Source organism: Salarias fasciatus, chromosome 20 (assembly GCF_902148845.1).
Source record: "Salarias fasciatus chromosome 20, fSalaFa1.1, whole genome shotgun sequence".
In the NCBI taxonomy this organism is placed as follows: Eukaryota; Metazoa; Chordata; class Actinopteri; order Blenniiformes; family Blenniidae; genus Salarias; species Salarias fasciatus.
Genome location: NC_043764.1, coordinates 14,395,319 through 14,413,718, shown reverse-complemented (window position 1 = coordinate 14,413,718; position 18,400 = coordinate 14,395,319). Strand labels below are relative to the sequence as shown.

The 18,400-nt window shown below is 41.2% G+C and overlaps 1 protein-coding gene across 2 annotated transcripts; it reads right to left on the bottom strand.

Annotated features, from left to right (window-relative positions):
• Positions 1 to 13,300: 13,300 nt before the first annotated feature.
• Positions 13,301 to 18,082, bottom strand: LOC115408568 (zinc finger protein 271-like). Of its 2 annotated transcripts, XM_030119401.1 has the most exons (4): positions 17,833 to 18,082; positions 16,684 to 16,971; positions 14,871 to 15,608; positions 13,301 to 14,450 (listed from the first exon to the last, which is right to left on the bottom strand). In XM_030119401.1, the coding sequence occupies exons 1-4, from the start codon at positions 18,041 to 18,043 to the stop codon at positions 13,681 to 13,683; spliced, it is 2,007 nt and encodes a 668-aa protein (XP_029975261.1). In that variant the 5' UTR covers positions 18,044 to 18,082; the 3' UTR covers positions 13,301 to 13,680. The 2 variants fall into 2 exon arrangements, with proteins under 2 accessions (XP_029975261.1, XP_029975260.1); XM_030119400.1 differs by having other exon boundaries at positions 13,301 to 15,608.
• Positions 18,083 to 18,400: the final 318 nt, after the last annotated feature.

The following is an 18,400-nucleotide window of genomic DNA, read 5'->3' as shown; positions in this document are numbered from 1 at the left end:
TCCGTTAAAGCAACGCCGTGTACGCTCGGCCACCGCTGATGTTACCGGAGGGGCCCTCCCACCGCTCCGAAAGTTTTGAGCTGCACAAAATATTCCGAGCGGTGAGGAGCGTTGAATTTTCCGCCCCGGCAACGTTCACCCCCGCTCCACCAATGCCCAGTCCAAGTTTGGCACCGCTAGACGCAAGTTCGTGGACGCTCGGGTCCGCCAGGCCAACGCAATCGAGGACGCTGGACCACCGCTGCTTCGCTGCGTTGCCCGGGCGGCGATTAAACGTTTCTCAAACGTCGGTGGAGTGGTGGGAAGCGTTCTACGAGCGGACACGGGGTTGGTGGAATAGTGGAATGGAATAATAAATGAAAAAGGTTGAAGTAATATATATAAAACAGTATTTTTTTCACAGTTGTTAACACCAGAACAGCCAAGACGGTCTGACAGACCTTTTGGGTTTTTATAATTCAAATAAATCTGTTAAAATAATTCCCCTGTCCTCTAATTCTTTGACTTTTCCTAAATATGTGTCTTGTATGTTTTTCTAAATCAAATAAGGTTTCTGAAGCAAATAAGGTCCTAACAATGACACACATAATATTACAAAGCATTTATACCCCCAAAAAATGAAGAAGATGCACTTTGTGTTGCTTTTTTTCTGCGATTGATTTTTTAGTCCATATGTGCGCATCTGAACAGGGAGCTAGCTCTGACATCAGACAATCGGCCAAAAATATCAACCAAATCCCCCCCCCCTCCCCCACCCCCCCCCCCCCCCCCCCCCCAAAAAAAAAAAAAAAGACAATAAAAAGAGGCATAACAGAAGCTTCAGCAATGATACAGGAGGTCAGTGAGGGGGAAACGGATGGCGGAGACGTGTCGGACAGTCCAGCAGAACCTGCAGTGGCGCATGAAGCGCTCACGCGTCACCTCCAGGTATAGAGAATTACTGTAGGCTACTGTCAGTTTACAACTACATAATGATAACATAAAATGGTGTGAAAAAATAAACTAATGTAATAAATCTCTACACAACAGTGAACACGGTAGTTGGAGCACTGCAGCGTCTCCAGATGTGCCAGTTACAGATTCGGGTAAAATATTATATCCTCCATCAAAGTACAGAAAAAAACCAAGTGTTTTTCGTTTCCAAAAATTAATTTGAGAACGAACATATTTTCTGAATAAATACCTTTGTCCTGTCGAGCCTGCAGTCCTAAAATAAAATGAGCAGGGTGAGGACGGACCGTGTGTGTGTGTGTGTGTGTGTGTGTGGGGGGGGGGGGGGGGGGGGGGGGGGGGTCCGTCCTGGTGCGCAGCCGGGGAGACTTATTTTACAAATTTTAATATGTTCTTGATTATTATTGACGGTTAATAACACAACTGTTTTGTGTGTGTTGGTGTGTGTGTGCGTGTTTATCAAGGAAACGAGTGTGCAGAGTGTGAGAGGTGACGCTGTGCAAGTCAAATAAATTTTAAAACCTGATTTGAGGCATTAATACAGCAGACATGAGGCATTAAAAGGTTTGCTGATCCTCTTGACTTAATATTTTGTTTATTTATGTTCATTTCTAATACATTAGATTACAGAAAAACAACCTGCTGCTGTGCTCCTGCGCAAAAACACGAAAAAATGTATGATGGTCTGGCTGATCGTTGCAGCCTTTGGAGGGGGTGTAACATCAGTGGTGGCCGAGCGTTTACGGCGTTGCTTTAACGGAGGCCAACTTCTGTTAAACGGTGGTGAACAGTGGTGAACGGTTACGAGTGGTGATGGATTTTTTTCACCGCTTCAGGGACGCTCCGGCAAAGTTCGGGCGGTGTGACCGGGCCCTTACACTCAATTATACACCAACAAGGATCTTTGTGTGTGTGTGTGTGTGTGTGTGTGTGTGTGTGTGTGTGTGTGTGTGTGTGTGTGTTTAAATATAAATAAAAAAGCATTATGAAATGTGTATTTATTTTTACTTTTATCATTACTCAGGTTCATCATGAACCAGCTGCTTCACTTGAACACCCTCATCAGACTCAGCCACCCGTCATGGCGTTAGATGTGATGAGGACAGTGCTGCCATATCTGTTTCCCAATGTGGGTTTGACAAGGAAGCTACGTATGTGCTTAATGCTTTTAGTGCAGACTACACTATTTGACTCCTCAATTTGGATGTGTAGTTATTTCTTTTTAGGCAGTGAATTTCTGTTGAAGACCAGTTCGAGGGAAACAAACCATCAAGGCATATATTACTCAGATTCAATATTTTACAACCCTTTGTAGACATTGATTTACGTTTCTCTTCATTCAAGTTTAATGGAATACTCCACCCAAAAAACGATTTGGCCTCATTTTCTACTCACCCTCATGCTGAGAAACACTCTGGAGCAAGCGTGTGGCTTGGTCTGCCGCGGCTTCCGTAGTTCAGGCTGCGCACGCAGACGGGCACTGGGCAAGTACGAGAGAGCACCATTTAGGCTCTTAAAATGTACTAAAATGTACTAAATGACCTCGTTAAGAATTAATTATGGACATTACCCGCTCAGGACACTTGGATTACAGCGGACGAGCAGCATGAAGGAAAATGGACACGTTTTGTGGACTTTATGGACAGTTTTTTCTGTCGGGCTCTGTTGGTCCCTGTTTGTGGAAAATGAAAATCCCCCAAGATCTCCAACTGCATTTAACACATCAAAACAATGCTCCAGAGTGTTTCTCAGCATGAGGGTGAGTAGAAAATGAGGCCAAACCATTTTTTGGGTGGAGTATTCCTTTAAACTGCCCAATCTTCTTTGGTAGCCGAATAAATTGTTGTGAAAGTCCAGGTCTGACATTCATTTTAAAGGGGCTGTGTCATGCTTTTTTAGCAAGTCCAAACCCTAGAAATGGTATTAAAGCAACACTAAGGAACTTTCAGTTTCCATTGATTTTGGCGGCGCCAGTGGACAAAAGCGGTAGTGTTTTGCCTGAACAAATACTACAGTTCCCATGAGGACTAGTGCGTGGCGTCGTAAAATGCTGCTCCGGTTGGCATGCTGTCGGACTGAACTCGCCTGCATTTGTTTCCAGTGGCTGTGTGAAGGACGGATAGCGATGAGGTAATGAATCTAATGGTGGCTAAACAATGTTCTATCATGATGTGACGCATGCCGTGTGCTGGGTTCCTACCACCCTCCTCACAGTTTCTTAGTCCAAGTGAAAGCAATACTGACGCCCTCAGCCCGTGACAGAGGGGTCATTCAACTCGTTGTAAGTCGATGTATCATCACAAAAGCTATTAAAATGTTTTATTAAGGTTGAAAAGTTACTTAGTGTCGCTTTAACATGGTAATAGTTTATTTTTAGAGAGAGAGACAGTGAGAGCCATTGCTATGGCTAGTATTTACAGTTGAGAAGGAATATTTCCTTGGGGGGAAAAGGGAGATGCCTTTCCAAAAGTTTAAGTTGCACTGTTGCTGTGTTACTCTTCCCCACCAGAGGGAGCACTGTGTGGTGGAATAGAAGTAGGGAGGGGAGAGGAAGAGTTTGTGTGTTTGGAGTGACTAGTCTGGTGAATAAAGGTGATTCAAAATAACAGACACAAATCTTGCTTCTGTCTGCAGTGGACAAACCAAACATAACAATGGAGATCCCAGGAGTGAGATTCATGGATTCATTCAAACTCCTACATACCTGTTCTATGTAACGCGTTTTGAGGTTCCAAGATCATTTCCAGCAGTCTGCACTGACGATCAATCTCCTCCTTGTATTGGACGGTCGTTTCTTCAAACACAGTGAATATTTCCACAGCAGCAGCAGTTAGTTGCTGTGTGGTTAAGTCTCTCACAGAGTCTTGAGAATAGTCCATTTCACCATCAGCGACAATCACCTCCTCCTCTTTAGTGTGTGGAGGTCCATGTTCCTCCTGCTCCAGACGAGAGGATATCATCTTCTGGTGACACATGTGTTGCTTTGGACTCTCTGGAGGGAAATAATGCATAATCATTTGATGGATGTGGACATATTACAGTGATGAATGGATGAGGCAGGACTGGCTACATTTAAAAAAATAAAAATAAACAGCAATTGTGTGGTTAAAATAAAAGCTGCAAAGAAGCGCTAAACGTGCCCTCACACACCCACACCTCCATGGACATGCACATGAAAATGTCGCCAGATTTCACTTTGATATGATCAACGTTCTCAGGGTGGGATATCCAAGTGTCATTCCTGGTGAAAGCAGGTGGCATTATGACTGAATGGACACAGGCTTATCAATGTGATCAGAGCAGCATTTTGAAGTTGGAGGCAGATTGGTGATTGCTGATTCTCGTATATTGTGGGTGGCACTGTGGAGTCATTTCACTCTGAAACTAATGAAATATGCAAAGATTCACCAGGCATGATATTTATGCCAGATTTGGTAAGTTTATAAACATCTGCGCATGCGCACAATTTCCACCCACAGCTGTGGTTTAACCATAAAACCCACAGATTTGAGGGTGGATTCAATCACGCACACGTGAGGTTTTTCTGCAGGCGAACGATTATAAACGCGTACTGTGAACGCTGCAGTCAGTTTGCAAACAACACAAAGACGGTTTCCTCCGTTTCTGATGCAGATGCTCTGTTTAATACTGTTTGGTCACTGCATTTCAAATGTACTCCTATGATTCCACCCTGAACACGAACTTCAGCCTCCTTCAGTCTGCAAGCTTTAAAAGTGTAGCAATAAAGATCATTCATGTGTTCATTCGGACTGCTCCACACCTGTTATTTGTTGTTTCATCTGAGGTTTATAGCTATAGAAATGATCACATGTAGAAACATGTTGAAGGGTGGAGAAAGCATTGGATGTAATCTGTTGAGTGAGTGAAGTCTGGATGACATAATTATGGTTTCTGATCAGAACTTCACCCACATAAAAAAAAAAAAACAATAAAGGGAATGATAGGTGTTATGAATCAGAGTGTATACAATAGGAGGAGTGGACCAATCCTCTGACTCAACTGCTCTACAACAGTATAAATGTATCCACAGATTATTGCCCAAACAGCAGTTGCATTCTTGAGTGCAGGAAGTGAAGACATGGCTGGACGTCTGCCTGCGGTCTGCGCGCTGATCCTGATTCTGGGTACAATTGGGTGCTCAGTTGCACAGCCAGTTATCGGTAAGTTTGTGTTACACTCTGTAACAATTTTCTGTGTGTGTATAGTATTAAGTATTAAGTTGTTGTCTATATTTGCCCAAAATTAGATTTAATGGCAGCAACACATATAACCATAATTAATATGGGAACATGGAAGAAGGTCAGAGGCTCTCCGCTCTCAGTTTGAATCACAATGTTCTACTTGGCTTTAACTTTGTTGTATCTTGGCTGAATCATATTGGTGATGCCTAAAGTGCATGAATGTGTTTAGCCTTTTATGGGTTGCTTTTTAGGCCCACGACAGACTGGCTAACTGTCCAGGGTGTACCCCGTCCTTGCCAAAAGTAGCTGGGATTGGCTCTAGCCCCCCACGGCCCTGAAAAGGACAAGGAGCAGAAAATGGATAGATGGATGAATGGGTTCCTGTTTTTCATGACGATTTCTCTTTCCTTTCAGATCAACATTCTGGCTGCCCTCCTCCTCAGTATGCTGACAATCCAGACTTCTGTGCCAGAGCTACGTTTCTCGCTTGCAAAGATCAAAGTATGTGCAAGGAAAATGAACAATGCTGAGATAATGGATGTGCTCCTGTGTGCACATCGGTGATTCAAGGTACGGTCGAAATCAAGTGTCAAATACTTTTTTCCCAGCTCTTGGAACATGATGACTTCTCCTTCCTTTCAGACCGTCCTGGTGTGTGCCCTCGTCCAGAGTTCGCCAAAAATAAAGACTTCTGTGCCCGAGCTCGGTTTGCCATTTGCGGCCATGACAGTCAATGCAAAGCACATGAGAAATGCTGCGATAATGGATGTGCTCCTGTGTGCACGCCGGTGATTCAAGGTACTATCAAAATCAAGTCTCAAATACTTTTTGCAAGATGAAAGCAATTGAGTGTTGTTGTTGTTTTGTTTTTTGGTGTATGTTGAAGACATATGGCTAAATTAAAGACACTGATTTGAATTGCTGTATTGACTGTTTCACTGTTGTCATTGTGTAAACATGGCATGCAGCCAGTTTTTATCTATTTTATTTCACAGTTTTTGGAACATGATGATTTCTCCTTCCTTTCAGATCGTCCTGGTGTGTGCCCTCGTCCAGAGTTCGCCAACAATAAAGACTTCTGTGCCACAGCTCGGTTTGCCATTTGCGGCCATGACAGTCAATGCAAAGCACATGAGAAATGCTGCGATAATGGATGTGCTCCTGTGTGCACGCCGGTGATTCAAGGTACAGTCGAAATCAAGTCTCAAATACCTTTTGCAAGATGAAAGCGATTGATTTCTTTTTTTCTTTTTGGTGTATGTTGCAGACTTATGGCTAAATTAAAAATACTGATTTGAATTGCTGTGTTCACAGTTTCACTGTTGTCATTGTGTAAACATGGCATGTAGCCACTTTTTGTCTATTTTATTTCCCAGCTTTTGGAACATGATTTCTCCTTCCTTTCAGATCACCCTGGTGCGTGCCCTCGTCCAACCTATTGTGGCAATCCGCGCATATGTCCTGCAGTTATTTTTCCTAGTTGCTCCCATGATAGTCAATGCAAGGAGCATGAGAAATGCTGCGATAATGGATGTGCTCGTGTGTGCATGTCAGCAGAAAAAGGTAAGACGACAATGACGTCACATTACTCGACATAGTTCTTGTAAGATGTTATTTAGTACTGTTTTTTATTATTAATATTATTTGGTACATTCATGAAGCAAAGAGTAATTAACTTGAAGAATCAGAAATCCCAGTTGTGTTTACCTTCATAGTCTTTGTGTTCAATGGGTTTTCAGTCAAGCCTGGAAAGTGCCCGATGTATCATTTGAGGAGAGTTTGTCCTCTCAATGTGAGACCTGAGTGCCTTTCTGACTATGACTGTCCCTGGAGTCATAAATGCTGCAGGGATAATTGTGGACCGCGGTGTGTCAAACCACTTGGAGGTAAGATTTGAATAAAATCACCATTATTTTTCCAATGTACACTAATATTTAAGATCCCAGATTTAACACGTTCATTCTCCAAGAAATAGCTAACTTCAGAAGGTTTTGTTGTTTGCTGTTTTGATTGCTTGTCTTACAAGGTTTTGTTTGTAGATTTGCCTTTGTATTTAAAGAGGCTGTATCATGCTTTTTTAGCTAGTCCAAACCCTAGAAATGGCATTAACATGGTAACAGTTTATTTTTAGCGCTAAGGAAAAGTAATTTTGTGTGAAATAAAAGATTTTCTGGGGCTAATTCTGAAACCCGGAAGAGAAAACGCTCTGTTTCACTGAAAATCCCGCCTCTACCCCTGTGGACTTTGACTGACAGCGTACTTCAGCCAATCAGTGCTTAGTTAGTGTCTCTAAGGGTTAGCTTTAGCTCTTTAGCTCTAGCTTCTCTACACGGAAATACACGCGAAAACGTCTTTTCCTGTTAGAAACTCACCAAGCGCAGACTCTTCAGACTCTTGCTCTTGCTTGATTGTTGCTTTCAGACGATGGTTGAAGTTTATCTCCGTAATCAGAGTTAGAAAAAAGCAGCAACGCTGCAGGAGGGGGGCTCAGGGGAGCCATCTTCACCGTGTGACGTCAATATGGTAAAACAGAGCGTTTTCATTGGTGCGGGAGGGGCTGCCTCTCTGAGCAGCACAACAAGGAGGAAAGCTCAAACATGCAGGCACGAAGGGAAAAAACGCTTTGGGGGTGTTTTTGGTGAGTACATAGCTATATAACAAGGTTAAAACATACAAAAAGTGAATTTTGCATGATACAGCCCCTTTAAAATAAAGCCTGGAGAGGAGAGTTATATACATTTATTTTGTTGAAGTACAATAAAAAAAAAAAAGATTGATTGAGTTTTATTTATAATTCTATGATCTGAAATAAACACAGTTTAATATCTACTATCATTTTAGCTGGTTGTTTAAAATTATGAAATACTTAATGTAATTAACAGAGAAACCCCATATATGGAGCGAGAACATGCAAACTCCCTACACAAGGGTATTGGAACCAATGACCTTTTTCTATGAGGCAAGACCACTAACCACTGTGCCACCGTTGTTTACCAGTTATTTGAAAATGATCCCCTGAAAAACCACTGCTTGCAAGTAAAACTTTCCAAAGTATTTACATCACTCAAACAATTGGAAATAACATCAAACAGTCACATCACACAAGACTCTCAAATGAGCCTGGTGTTCATATGTTAAACTCAGTTTTATAACTCTGGGATGGGTTTTGTAGTGCTACTACGTCATGTAAGATTCCTAATTTCTCCGACGTTACTGTGTGCATTTTTTTTTTTAACCATCCTTGAAGCCAGTGTAACCCACCTGGGTTAACTTATTTACAAGGACCAGAAACTAGGTTCGGAGGAGGGTTTAAAAGAGAAGTGAAAATTCACAATGAATAAATGGAGCCACAAAATGATTGAACTTGAATAACAGTGAACTTTATATGAAATAGAAAATATAGATTCAGTGCATGGCTCAATTCTTCAACAAAAACATAACCATCTCATCAACAAAAACAATCACTGTATCGCCATATCAAAATCAGTTCCTCAAAAAATAAAATGTTCCCGAAAGGGGTGGAAATTTCCTTTCAAATGTTCAGTTCAGTGTTCCTTTAGATCCTGGTTTATCTGTTCAGTTCAATTTCAGTCAAAAGTCAAGTCAAGTCTAAGAGCTCTTAAGTTCAGTCGGAATAGTCAGATGTGGTTGGACGCTCCTACCACACATCCTTTGCTCGATGGGTGATGAAGGCTTCCCACCCTCAGCAGCAGGAATTCTTGATGGGTTCCTTGGATTAAGGAGGGTTCTGGTCACTCGCTGGGGCTCGCCATCTCCTTCGTCACGGAGAATCCATTTCTCAACATCAAAGGTTTCTGAAGGTTTCAAAAAACCTAGCCTGTATAGAAACAAGGCTATTACTAAATGAAATCAAACAAATCTATATGGCCATTATGAAATATATATACATATATATATATATATATATATATATATATATATATATATATATATATATATATATATATATATAAATGAAAATACTTAAAATACTTACTGTTGTTTTTCTTCTTTCTCTCTCTCTCTCTCTCTCTCTCTCTCTCACTTTTGTAGTGTATTTTCGGGGTTGATATCTGTCAGAGAAAGTTGGAGGTGAAAAGGGTGCGAAGAACAGAAACTCAGCAAGAGTTTCTTACTTAATCAACTTCAGTACACATTTGATTACAGGCTTCAACAAATTTAAATCTTTACATATTTACTCTGTCTTCAAATAACGGTTTGGTGACTGTTTCTGCGACTGTCTAAATCCCTTCTTGATCAGAAAATAAAAAGAATCGGTTGATCACAATGTGCTCTGTGTTTGTGCGTTTGTCATGTATATTCACAATCCTATCAATGATATATATCAAGCCATATTCATGGGGACATTATTACCAATATGCTCTATCAAAAGATATTTTCTTCTTCTTTTTGCAAAACATGATGAACAAACTGTGGCAGTCAAGATCTTGGTCTTGCTCTCTGGCATTTAAAAGAATGAAGAGGTTTACCTCATCTGTCGTGACATGGATATGAAGAGAAGGAAGGGACAAACTGTTGCTCATATTTTAGTAGTGAGTTGTGTAGAGATGGCTCCACCCTGGTGTTTTTTTGTTGTTACAGGATAACCGAGTATAGAACTTTTGAGTGAAAACCCCACCCTTGTCATCATCAGCTGGACACCGTTTTTCTCTCTTACCCAACTCACAAACAAAGAAAGATTGAGAAAAGAAGTCTTGTGATCTGCATGATGACTAATTATGGAATGTGTCAGACAGTTATCTGTGACTTAACAGAGACTTGAGTGAAACCAGATGATGAGACTTTCCTGCATGATTGAGTGTTTTAAATTGTCAGGTTTAATTTAATTTAATTTAATTTAATTTAATTTAATTTATTTGAATGAATGCATTTATTTCGAGGCATAGCAAAAAACAACACAAAATAAATATACTGTACAATAGTTTACACAAAATTCCCCACACTGGGCAGAAAAAAAAAACACACGATTGTACAGAAGTAGTATATAAAAGGACAAGAAGACAAAAAAAAGGAAAAAATTAATTAAAAAAAAAAGAAAAGAAAAACAAACAAACCAAAAAAAACCCCAACAATATTTACAATTAGGAACTAAACATATGTTGTAGTCAATCTGATGCCTCCAAAAGGAGTGGGATGAAGAAAAATTATGAACTCCCACCCCTTGTCAGCCTAAACATCATGAGGTTGCCATAATTAATTAATTAAGTGCATATATGAATATACATATTACTATTATCAATACCACTGCCCTTACCACATCATCAACACATATCAACATATAGTGCGATATCACTAGTACTTATTATGAATGGTGCTGCCAGATATATTTATCTTCCATTTAAGCATTAGTTTTGCTAGCACAAGATGTATCACACCTGAGCCCCCCTCCCGCAGGCCCTCGGCAATCAGCGTTGCTGCTTTTTTCAAACTCCGATTACGGAGATAAACTTTAACCATCGTCTGAAAGCAACAATCAAGCAAGAGTCTGAAGGGTCTGCGCTTGGTGAGTTTCTAACAGGAAAAGACATTTTCGCGTGTCTTTGTGTGTAGAGAAGCTAGAGCTAAAGAGCTAAAGCGAGCCAGCGTATTTGTTTTGAAGCGCTGATTGGTTGAAGTACGCTGTCAGTCAAAGTCCACAGGGGGAGAGGCGGGATTTCAGTGAAACAGAGCGTTTTCTCTTCCGGGTTTCAGAATTGGCCCCAGAAAATCTTTTATTTCACACAAGATTACTTTTCCTTAGCGCTAAAAATAAACTATTACCATGTTCATGCTATATCTAGGGTTTGGACGAGCTACAAAAGCATGATACAGCCCCTTTAAAAAGACAAGAATTGGGGAGTCTACTGCTAGATGGCGGTGGCCTCCCTGAAGCAGACCCCCCCCCCCCCCCCCCCCCCCCCCCCGCCTGCCCTATGCTAAAGCTTTGTTATTGTAATATCTATTATTTAATTTAATTTAATTTAATTTAATTTAAAGGTGTAATACAACATTTTGATTTCCGGGTGGATCACCTAAATAATTGGTGGGTCCGTTTGTCAATCATTCTGACAAGCTGGTTTTGTAAGGCGGTTCTACGTGCTTGCGCCCAATAAGCTTCTCCCTTTTGCGCATGCGCATTCAGATTGTTAATGTAGCCGGTGAGCTTCTGAGCTCGTACTTACCGATGGCGAGTCTGGCATAATGAAACTGTAACTGTTTCGGAAAAAAAGCTTTATTTATGAGCGAGGCGGATCGCAGAAACTGTAAACAGAGCCGTGCACGCCGGAGAAGAAGAGATGGCGCTCGTATACTTCCGCGTTTCCTGGGAGAAGCAGGAGAGCTGGGCGGATGGTCTGGCGCATGCGCGTTGTTCAAAAAGTGAGTAACAGACATGGGGCTTCGTCTTTTCGAGAAAATCGTGTATTAGACCTTTAATTTAATTTAATTTATTTATTTATTTATTTATTTTTTGCAAGATAGTCTTTCAATAAATCCAAACAAGCTTGTGTGTTACCAAAGCAGGAAGAAACAAATACAATTGGGTTATGTTTTGTTTTCTTTGGTTTCCAAATTCCATGCTGCTGAGATGATCACATGTAGCAATGAGCTGAAGGGTGGAGAAAGCATTGTCCATTATGTTAAGTAAAAAAAAAATTTTGATTGTGTAATCATGTATTTATGAGTGCTTCACCCACAAAAAAAACCTATAAAATGACGAGTGTCTGTATACGTATCTATGAATCAGAGAGTATTACAGGAGGAGTTGACCAATTCTCTGGTAAGTTCATCTTACACTCAATTATACACCAACAAGGATCTTTGATTGTGTGTGTGTGTGTGTGTGTGTGTGTGTGTGTGTGTGTGCTTGTTTAAATATAAATAGAAAGCATTATGAAATGTGTATTTATTTTTACTTTTATCATTACTCAGGTTCATCATGAACCAGCTGCTTCACTTGAACACCCTCATCAGACTCAGCCACCCGTCATGGTGTTAGATGTGATGAGGACAGTGCTGCCATATCTGTTTCCCAATGTGGTTTTGACAAGGGAGCTACGAATGTGCTTAATGCTTTTAGTGCAGACCACACTATTTGACTCCTCAATTTGGATGTGTAGTTATTTCTTTTTAGGCAGTGAATTGCTGTTGAAGACCAGTTCGAGGGAAACAAACCATCAAGGCATATATTACTCAGATTCAATATTTTACAACACTTTGTAGACATTGATTTCCGTTTCTATTCATTCAAGTTTAAACTGCCCAATCTTCTTTGGTAGCCTAATAAATTGTTGTGAAAGACCAGGCCTAACATTCATTTTAAAGGGATACTTCAACATTTTGGCAAATTGGCCCATTTAGCGCAATTCCTTAGTCATTTCGAACTGCATACTTACTTTTTTTGTGAGGGTGAGCTGTTGTTTATTCAGAGGTGAGTCGGGGAAGGTTTTCGGGACGGACACAATGGAAGTGAATGGTATTTTTGGTTCCCCTCGTCAAACTCATCAAATACACAATCCAACAACCCCAAAACACTTTGGTGGACACGTTTTAATCCGCACATTCACGACTCTTCTCCAGAGAGCACACCACTGCTGCTGCTCTCAGGCCTGTCGTCAGTCCTTCTGTCTCTGTCTCTGTCTCAGGCTCCTCCCTTTCACAGGTGTAATCAGCCTCTGATGAGGCCCAGGTGTGTCTCCTCAGCTCTGACATGATGTGTCCTTTTCGTTTTAGTGGAACTTACAAGGCTGAGTTGGTTTCAAGTGAAGACCTGGGAAATATTTTATTTTTTACATTTGGTACATAATATCTTTGTACCAAATGAAACATGGTTACTGTCAATTAAAATGATTATTCTTTATTTTTACAAATGTAGTTTTAACTTTAAATCTATATATTCATAATTCATTGATGGATGTTTGAATAGAAGTTTTCACCATCTCTGTCACAAGGTTTTGGTAACCTTTAATCACTTTTTCACTGATTATTGTTCAGTGTGTTTTCACTTGACTGTAAAAAGGGGGTGAAATTCTTTGATTCTTGAAGAAGACCTCAGAAGAAGATTCCAGAAGACTCAATCACACATTTAAATCACAACAAATAGACTGTGAGTTTCAAACATTTTTATTTTTCTTTCAATTCAGTCAAACCAGGACAAACCCCCTCGTGTAATGTCCATGCTCTTATGACTGAATGCTCTGATGACTAGAAGTGCTGCAGAAATCAATTTGGACATGTGTGTACACCACCATATCAAAATTGACTTTTTTGTCCCTCAAACTTTTATCATGTCGCTTTGGGATTTTTTTTTTATTTTAAGTAAGCAAGTGTTTGTTCCTTTTTTCTTTGTAGTTATCCACCATCTGGGTTGATGTAGAAGAAAGGTGAAAAGGTTCTATTTGAGCAGAAACAAAGATTAGTTTGTTAATTTATTAGTTACAAAGTGCATTTAACAATGAATACATAAATAAATATGAGAACACTTTAGGAGAGATGGACTCCACCTGGGTTGATTTCATGACTTCATTTTTCACGACTTCATTTCTTTGTGAATTTTCGTGTGCCGCAACAAGTGACTCCGTTGACTGAAACATTTCCCACATGTTTCACAAGAATACGGCTTCTCGCCCGTGTGAGTTCTCATGTGGCGCAGCAAAGCATTGTGTACAAGGAAACCTTTTCCACACGTTTCACATGAATGCTGCTTCTCACCTGTGTGAGTTCTCACGTGGCCCAACAAATGACACTGTTGATTAAAGGTTTTCCCGCATGTTTCACAAGAACATGTTTTCTCAGCCGTGTGAGTTCTCATGTGGCGCAACAAAGTGCATTGCAGACTGAAACTTTTCCCACATGTTTCGCAGTAGTGCAGCTTCTCACCTGTGTGAGTTTTCATGTGATGCAACAAGTGGCTCTGCCGACTGAAGCGTCTCCCGCATGTTTGACAAGCGTGCGGCTTCTCGCCTGTGTGAGTTCTCATGTGACTCATCAAGCTACTGTGCTGCCCGAAGCTTTTCTCACACGTTTCACATGAAAATGGTTTCTCGCCTGTGTGAGTTCTCATGTGGACTGACAAATGAGACTGTTGACTGAATCTTCTCCCACATGTTTCACAGGAATATGGCTTCTCGCCTGTGTGAGTTCTCATGTGGCGTAACAAAATACCGTGGTCGGAGTAACTCCTCCCGCATGTTTCACAAGAACATGGCTTCTCGCCCGTGTGAGTTCTCATGTGGCGCACCAAGGTGCTGCGTAAACTGAAACTTTTCCCGCATGTTTGACAAGAATACAGCTTCTCACTTGTGTGAGTTCTATTATGGACCAACAACTGACTCCGTTGACTGAAACATTTCCCACATGTTTCACAGGAATGTGGCTTCTCGCCTGTGTGAGTTCTCATGTGGCCCAACAAAGCACTGCGTACGCGGAACGTTTTCCCACATGTTTCACAAGAATGCTGCTTCTCCCCTGTGTGAGTTCTCATGTGGCTCAGCAGCGTACTGTGCTGACTGAAACATTTACCGCATGTCTGACATGAATGTGGCTTCTCGCCTGTGTGAGTTCTCATGTGGCACAACAAACTGTTTTTCAAAGTGAAACTGTTTCCACATGTCTGACAAGAATATGGTTTCTCGCCTGTGTGTGTTCTCATGTGGACCAACAAATGACCCTGCTGACTGAAGTGTTTCCCACATGTTTCACAAGAATACGGCTTCTCGCCCGTGTGAGTTCTCATGTGGCGCAGCAAATTATCCTGTCGACGGAAACTTTTAAAGCACGTTTCACAAGAATACGGCATCTCACCTGTGTGAATTCTCATGTGGCATAACAAATTGGTGCGACGCTGAAAACGTTTGCCACAAAACTCACATATTTTCTTCTTATCAGTGGTAGTTCCTAAGTTCTGACATAATTTAGTTTTTTTCCAGACAATTTTGCCATACGCTTCCCCACAACGAGGGCTTTCACATTCAGCCTCCTCCTCTGACACAGGAAGGTTTTCCACATGGAAACTTTGAAATCTGCTAATTGTTTTCAGCTCTTCATTTGTAGTTGATTCTGAATCAATACAGTTTTTCATATTCTGGATTTCAGAGTCATGAAAGAGGAACTGCTCAGTGTCCACATCATCCTCTGGTGTACTAAGGTAACTTTGCCCTTCAAAAGAAGATGCCCTGAAGGCATCACTTCCAAACTTTAGTAATAATAGCTCTCCCTCCTGGCTGGTGCCGAGGTCCTCGTGCTCCTCATTCTGCGGTGGCTCTGGTTCCTGCTGCTCCTCTTTAATCTGGATAAGCCCTGGTTCTTCTTGTTCCTCCTTGATCTGTGCAGTTTCTGGTTCCTTCTGTTCTTCTTTAATCTGTAGAAGTCCTGGTTCTTCTTCTTCCTCTTTGATCTCCGGTGGTTCCGGTTCTCCCTTCTGTAGACGGAGTTGCTCCTCCCTTCTGTCATGGTGCTCTGGAGCAACAAAAAAGGTCAAAGGTTAGTTACATTACTTCAACATTTCAGCTTGGAAAAAAAAATCTGGGATTCATGCAGTGAAAACGTTCAAATTTCAAAAATAATGTAGAGTTGTGACATTATTGCTTGATGCAGCTCTTTAGCTGCTGAACACCTGGTGGATTAACGATTATCTTACTGGATTAACTCGATCTCAGTGGCGTGTTCACTGAGCTTTCCTCATATTTGTACAACACTCCTGTTTCCCACGCTACCTGAGATGGAGCGATAATGAGAAGTTTTAAACTGTTCCCAAAAAATACCTCTTCAAAAATCAATTTCCAAATGTCCACACCTTCATTGGGAAAAAGCTTCATCAAAATCAACCCAGGTAAAAAGAATACAAGACACAGTGCAACTGGCAACAGAGGGAATATGCAGTGTTGAACAGGTGTGTTTCGAGTTGTGATTTGAATTGAGAGACAAGTAACAGTCTGCCACTAAAGATGTTTATTTTAAGAGGAATTGAATTGATTGTTCACTCAACTGACTTGCAAGTATTTTCTCTGAAATGCATTGCGGTGAATTAAGGATAAGCAATTTAAATTAAATGAAAATTTTTTTTCACCCAATTACTCACCAGAATAATTGATCACTATAATAATCTAAAGCTGAAGCCCTTGTGTTTGTGTGCATGTTGATAGATAGATGTTTGCTGACGATGGTTTCCAGTCACTACAGATATACTGTGAAAGACATTTAGAGTTTAACATACATTTAAGACTGTGAATGTGCATTGCTATGGCTAGTATTTACAGTTGAGAAGGAATATTTCCTTGGGGGGGAAAAGGGAGATGCGTTTCCAAAAGTGAAATGTTGCACTGTTGCTGTGTTACTCTTCCCCACCAGAGGGAGCACTGTGTGGTGGAATAGAAGTAGGGAGGGAGTTTGTGTTTGGAGTGACTAGTCTGGTGAATAAAGGTGATTAAAAATAACAGACACAAATCTTGCTTCTGTCTGCAGTGGACAAACCAAACATAACGATGGAGATCCCAGGAGTGAGATTCATGGATTCATTCAAACTCCTACATACCTGTTCTATGTAACGTGATTTGCGGTTCCCAGATCATTTCCAGCAGTCTGCACTGACGATCAATCTCCTCCTTGTATTGGACGATCGTTTCTTCAAACACGGCGAATATTTCCACAGCAGCAGCAGTTAGTTGCCGCGTGGTTAAGTCTCTCACAGAGTCGTGAGAATAGTCCATTTCACCATCAGCGACAGTCACCTCCTCCTCTTTAGTGTGTGGAGGTCCATGTTCCTCCTGCTCCAGACGAGAGGACATCATCTTCTGGTTACACATGAGTTGCTTTGGACTCTCTGGAGAGAAACAAGACAAAAACATTGATGTGGGCATAAAACAGTGATGAATCGATGAGGCAGGACTGCCTACATTTAAAAAGGAACAAACAGTAATTGTGAGGTTAAAATAAAAGCTGCAAAGAAGCGATAAATGTGCCCTCACACACCCACACCTCCATGGACATGCACATGAAAATGTTGCCAGATTTCACATTGATATGATCAACGTTCTCAGGGTGGTATATCCAAGTGTCATTCCTGGTGAAAGCAGGTGGCATTATGACTGAATAGGCTTACATGCTTATAGATGTGATCAGGGCAGCATTTTGAAGTTGGAGGCAGATTGGTGCACACATGAATGCATTTCCTGTTTAAGGGCATGTTCTACAATAACTTCCATTCTAACTTCCATTCTCCTAGGTCAAGCCACTGATTTTTTATATATATTCTGGGTGGCACTGTGGAGTCATTTCACTGTGAAACCAATGAAATATGCAAAGATTCACCAGGCATGATATTTATGCCAGATTTGATAAGTTTATAAACATCTGCGCATGCGCACAATTTCCACCCACAGCTGTGGTTTAACCATAAAACCCACAGATTTGAGGGTGGATTCAATCACTCACACGTGAGGTTTTTCTGCAGCCGGACGATTATAAACGCGTACTGTGAACGCTGCAGTCAGTTTGCAAACAACACAAAGACGGTTTCCTCCGTTTCTGATGCAGATGCTCTGTTTAATACTGTTTGGTCACTGCATTTCAAATGTACTCCTATGATTCCACCCTGAACACGAACTGCAGCCTCCTTCAGTCTGCAAGCTTTAAAAGTGTAGCAATAAAGATCATTCATGTGTTCATTCGGACTGCTCCACACCTGTTATTTGTTGCTTCATCTGAGGTTTATAGCCGTTTTCCAACAGCCGTCGTTGATCAGCAACCTTCTCCTCGTACTGAACGATAGTTCGCTCGAACACGGTGAATATTTCCACAGCGGCAGTCGTCAGCCGCTCGCCGATAAACTGTCTCAAAGCCTGAACTGAACTCATTGTTGCCGCAGGAGATGAAATGTTTAATCCGTGAGGCATAACAACACAGCGGAGGCCTGCTCCGAGCAGGAGCCTGGGCTGCTGCTTCTTCTGTCAACACTCCCGCACAGCCTCCAGTGTCACACTGACACGCAGTGGACACATCAGGAACTGCAGGTCATCAGCCGCACCTGAAGGGGTTACAGCTTTTCTTTTCTTTTTCTTTTTTTTTTTTTTTTATGAACGAGCACTCTTTTGTCTTTTACAACCGTCAGTTTAATACTGATCATTTTTGAGACATAAACATAAAATCAAATGTTTTTAATTAGAGACAATGCCAGGAATTTCTGATCAGTTGTGAATTTTCCAGAAAGATGTCAGGAATAAGTTTGAGAATCAAAACTGACCAATCACTGT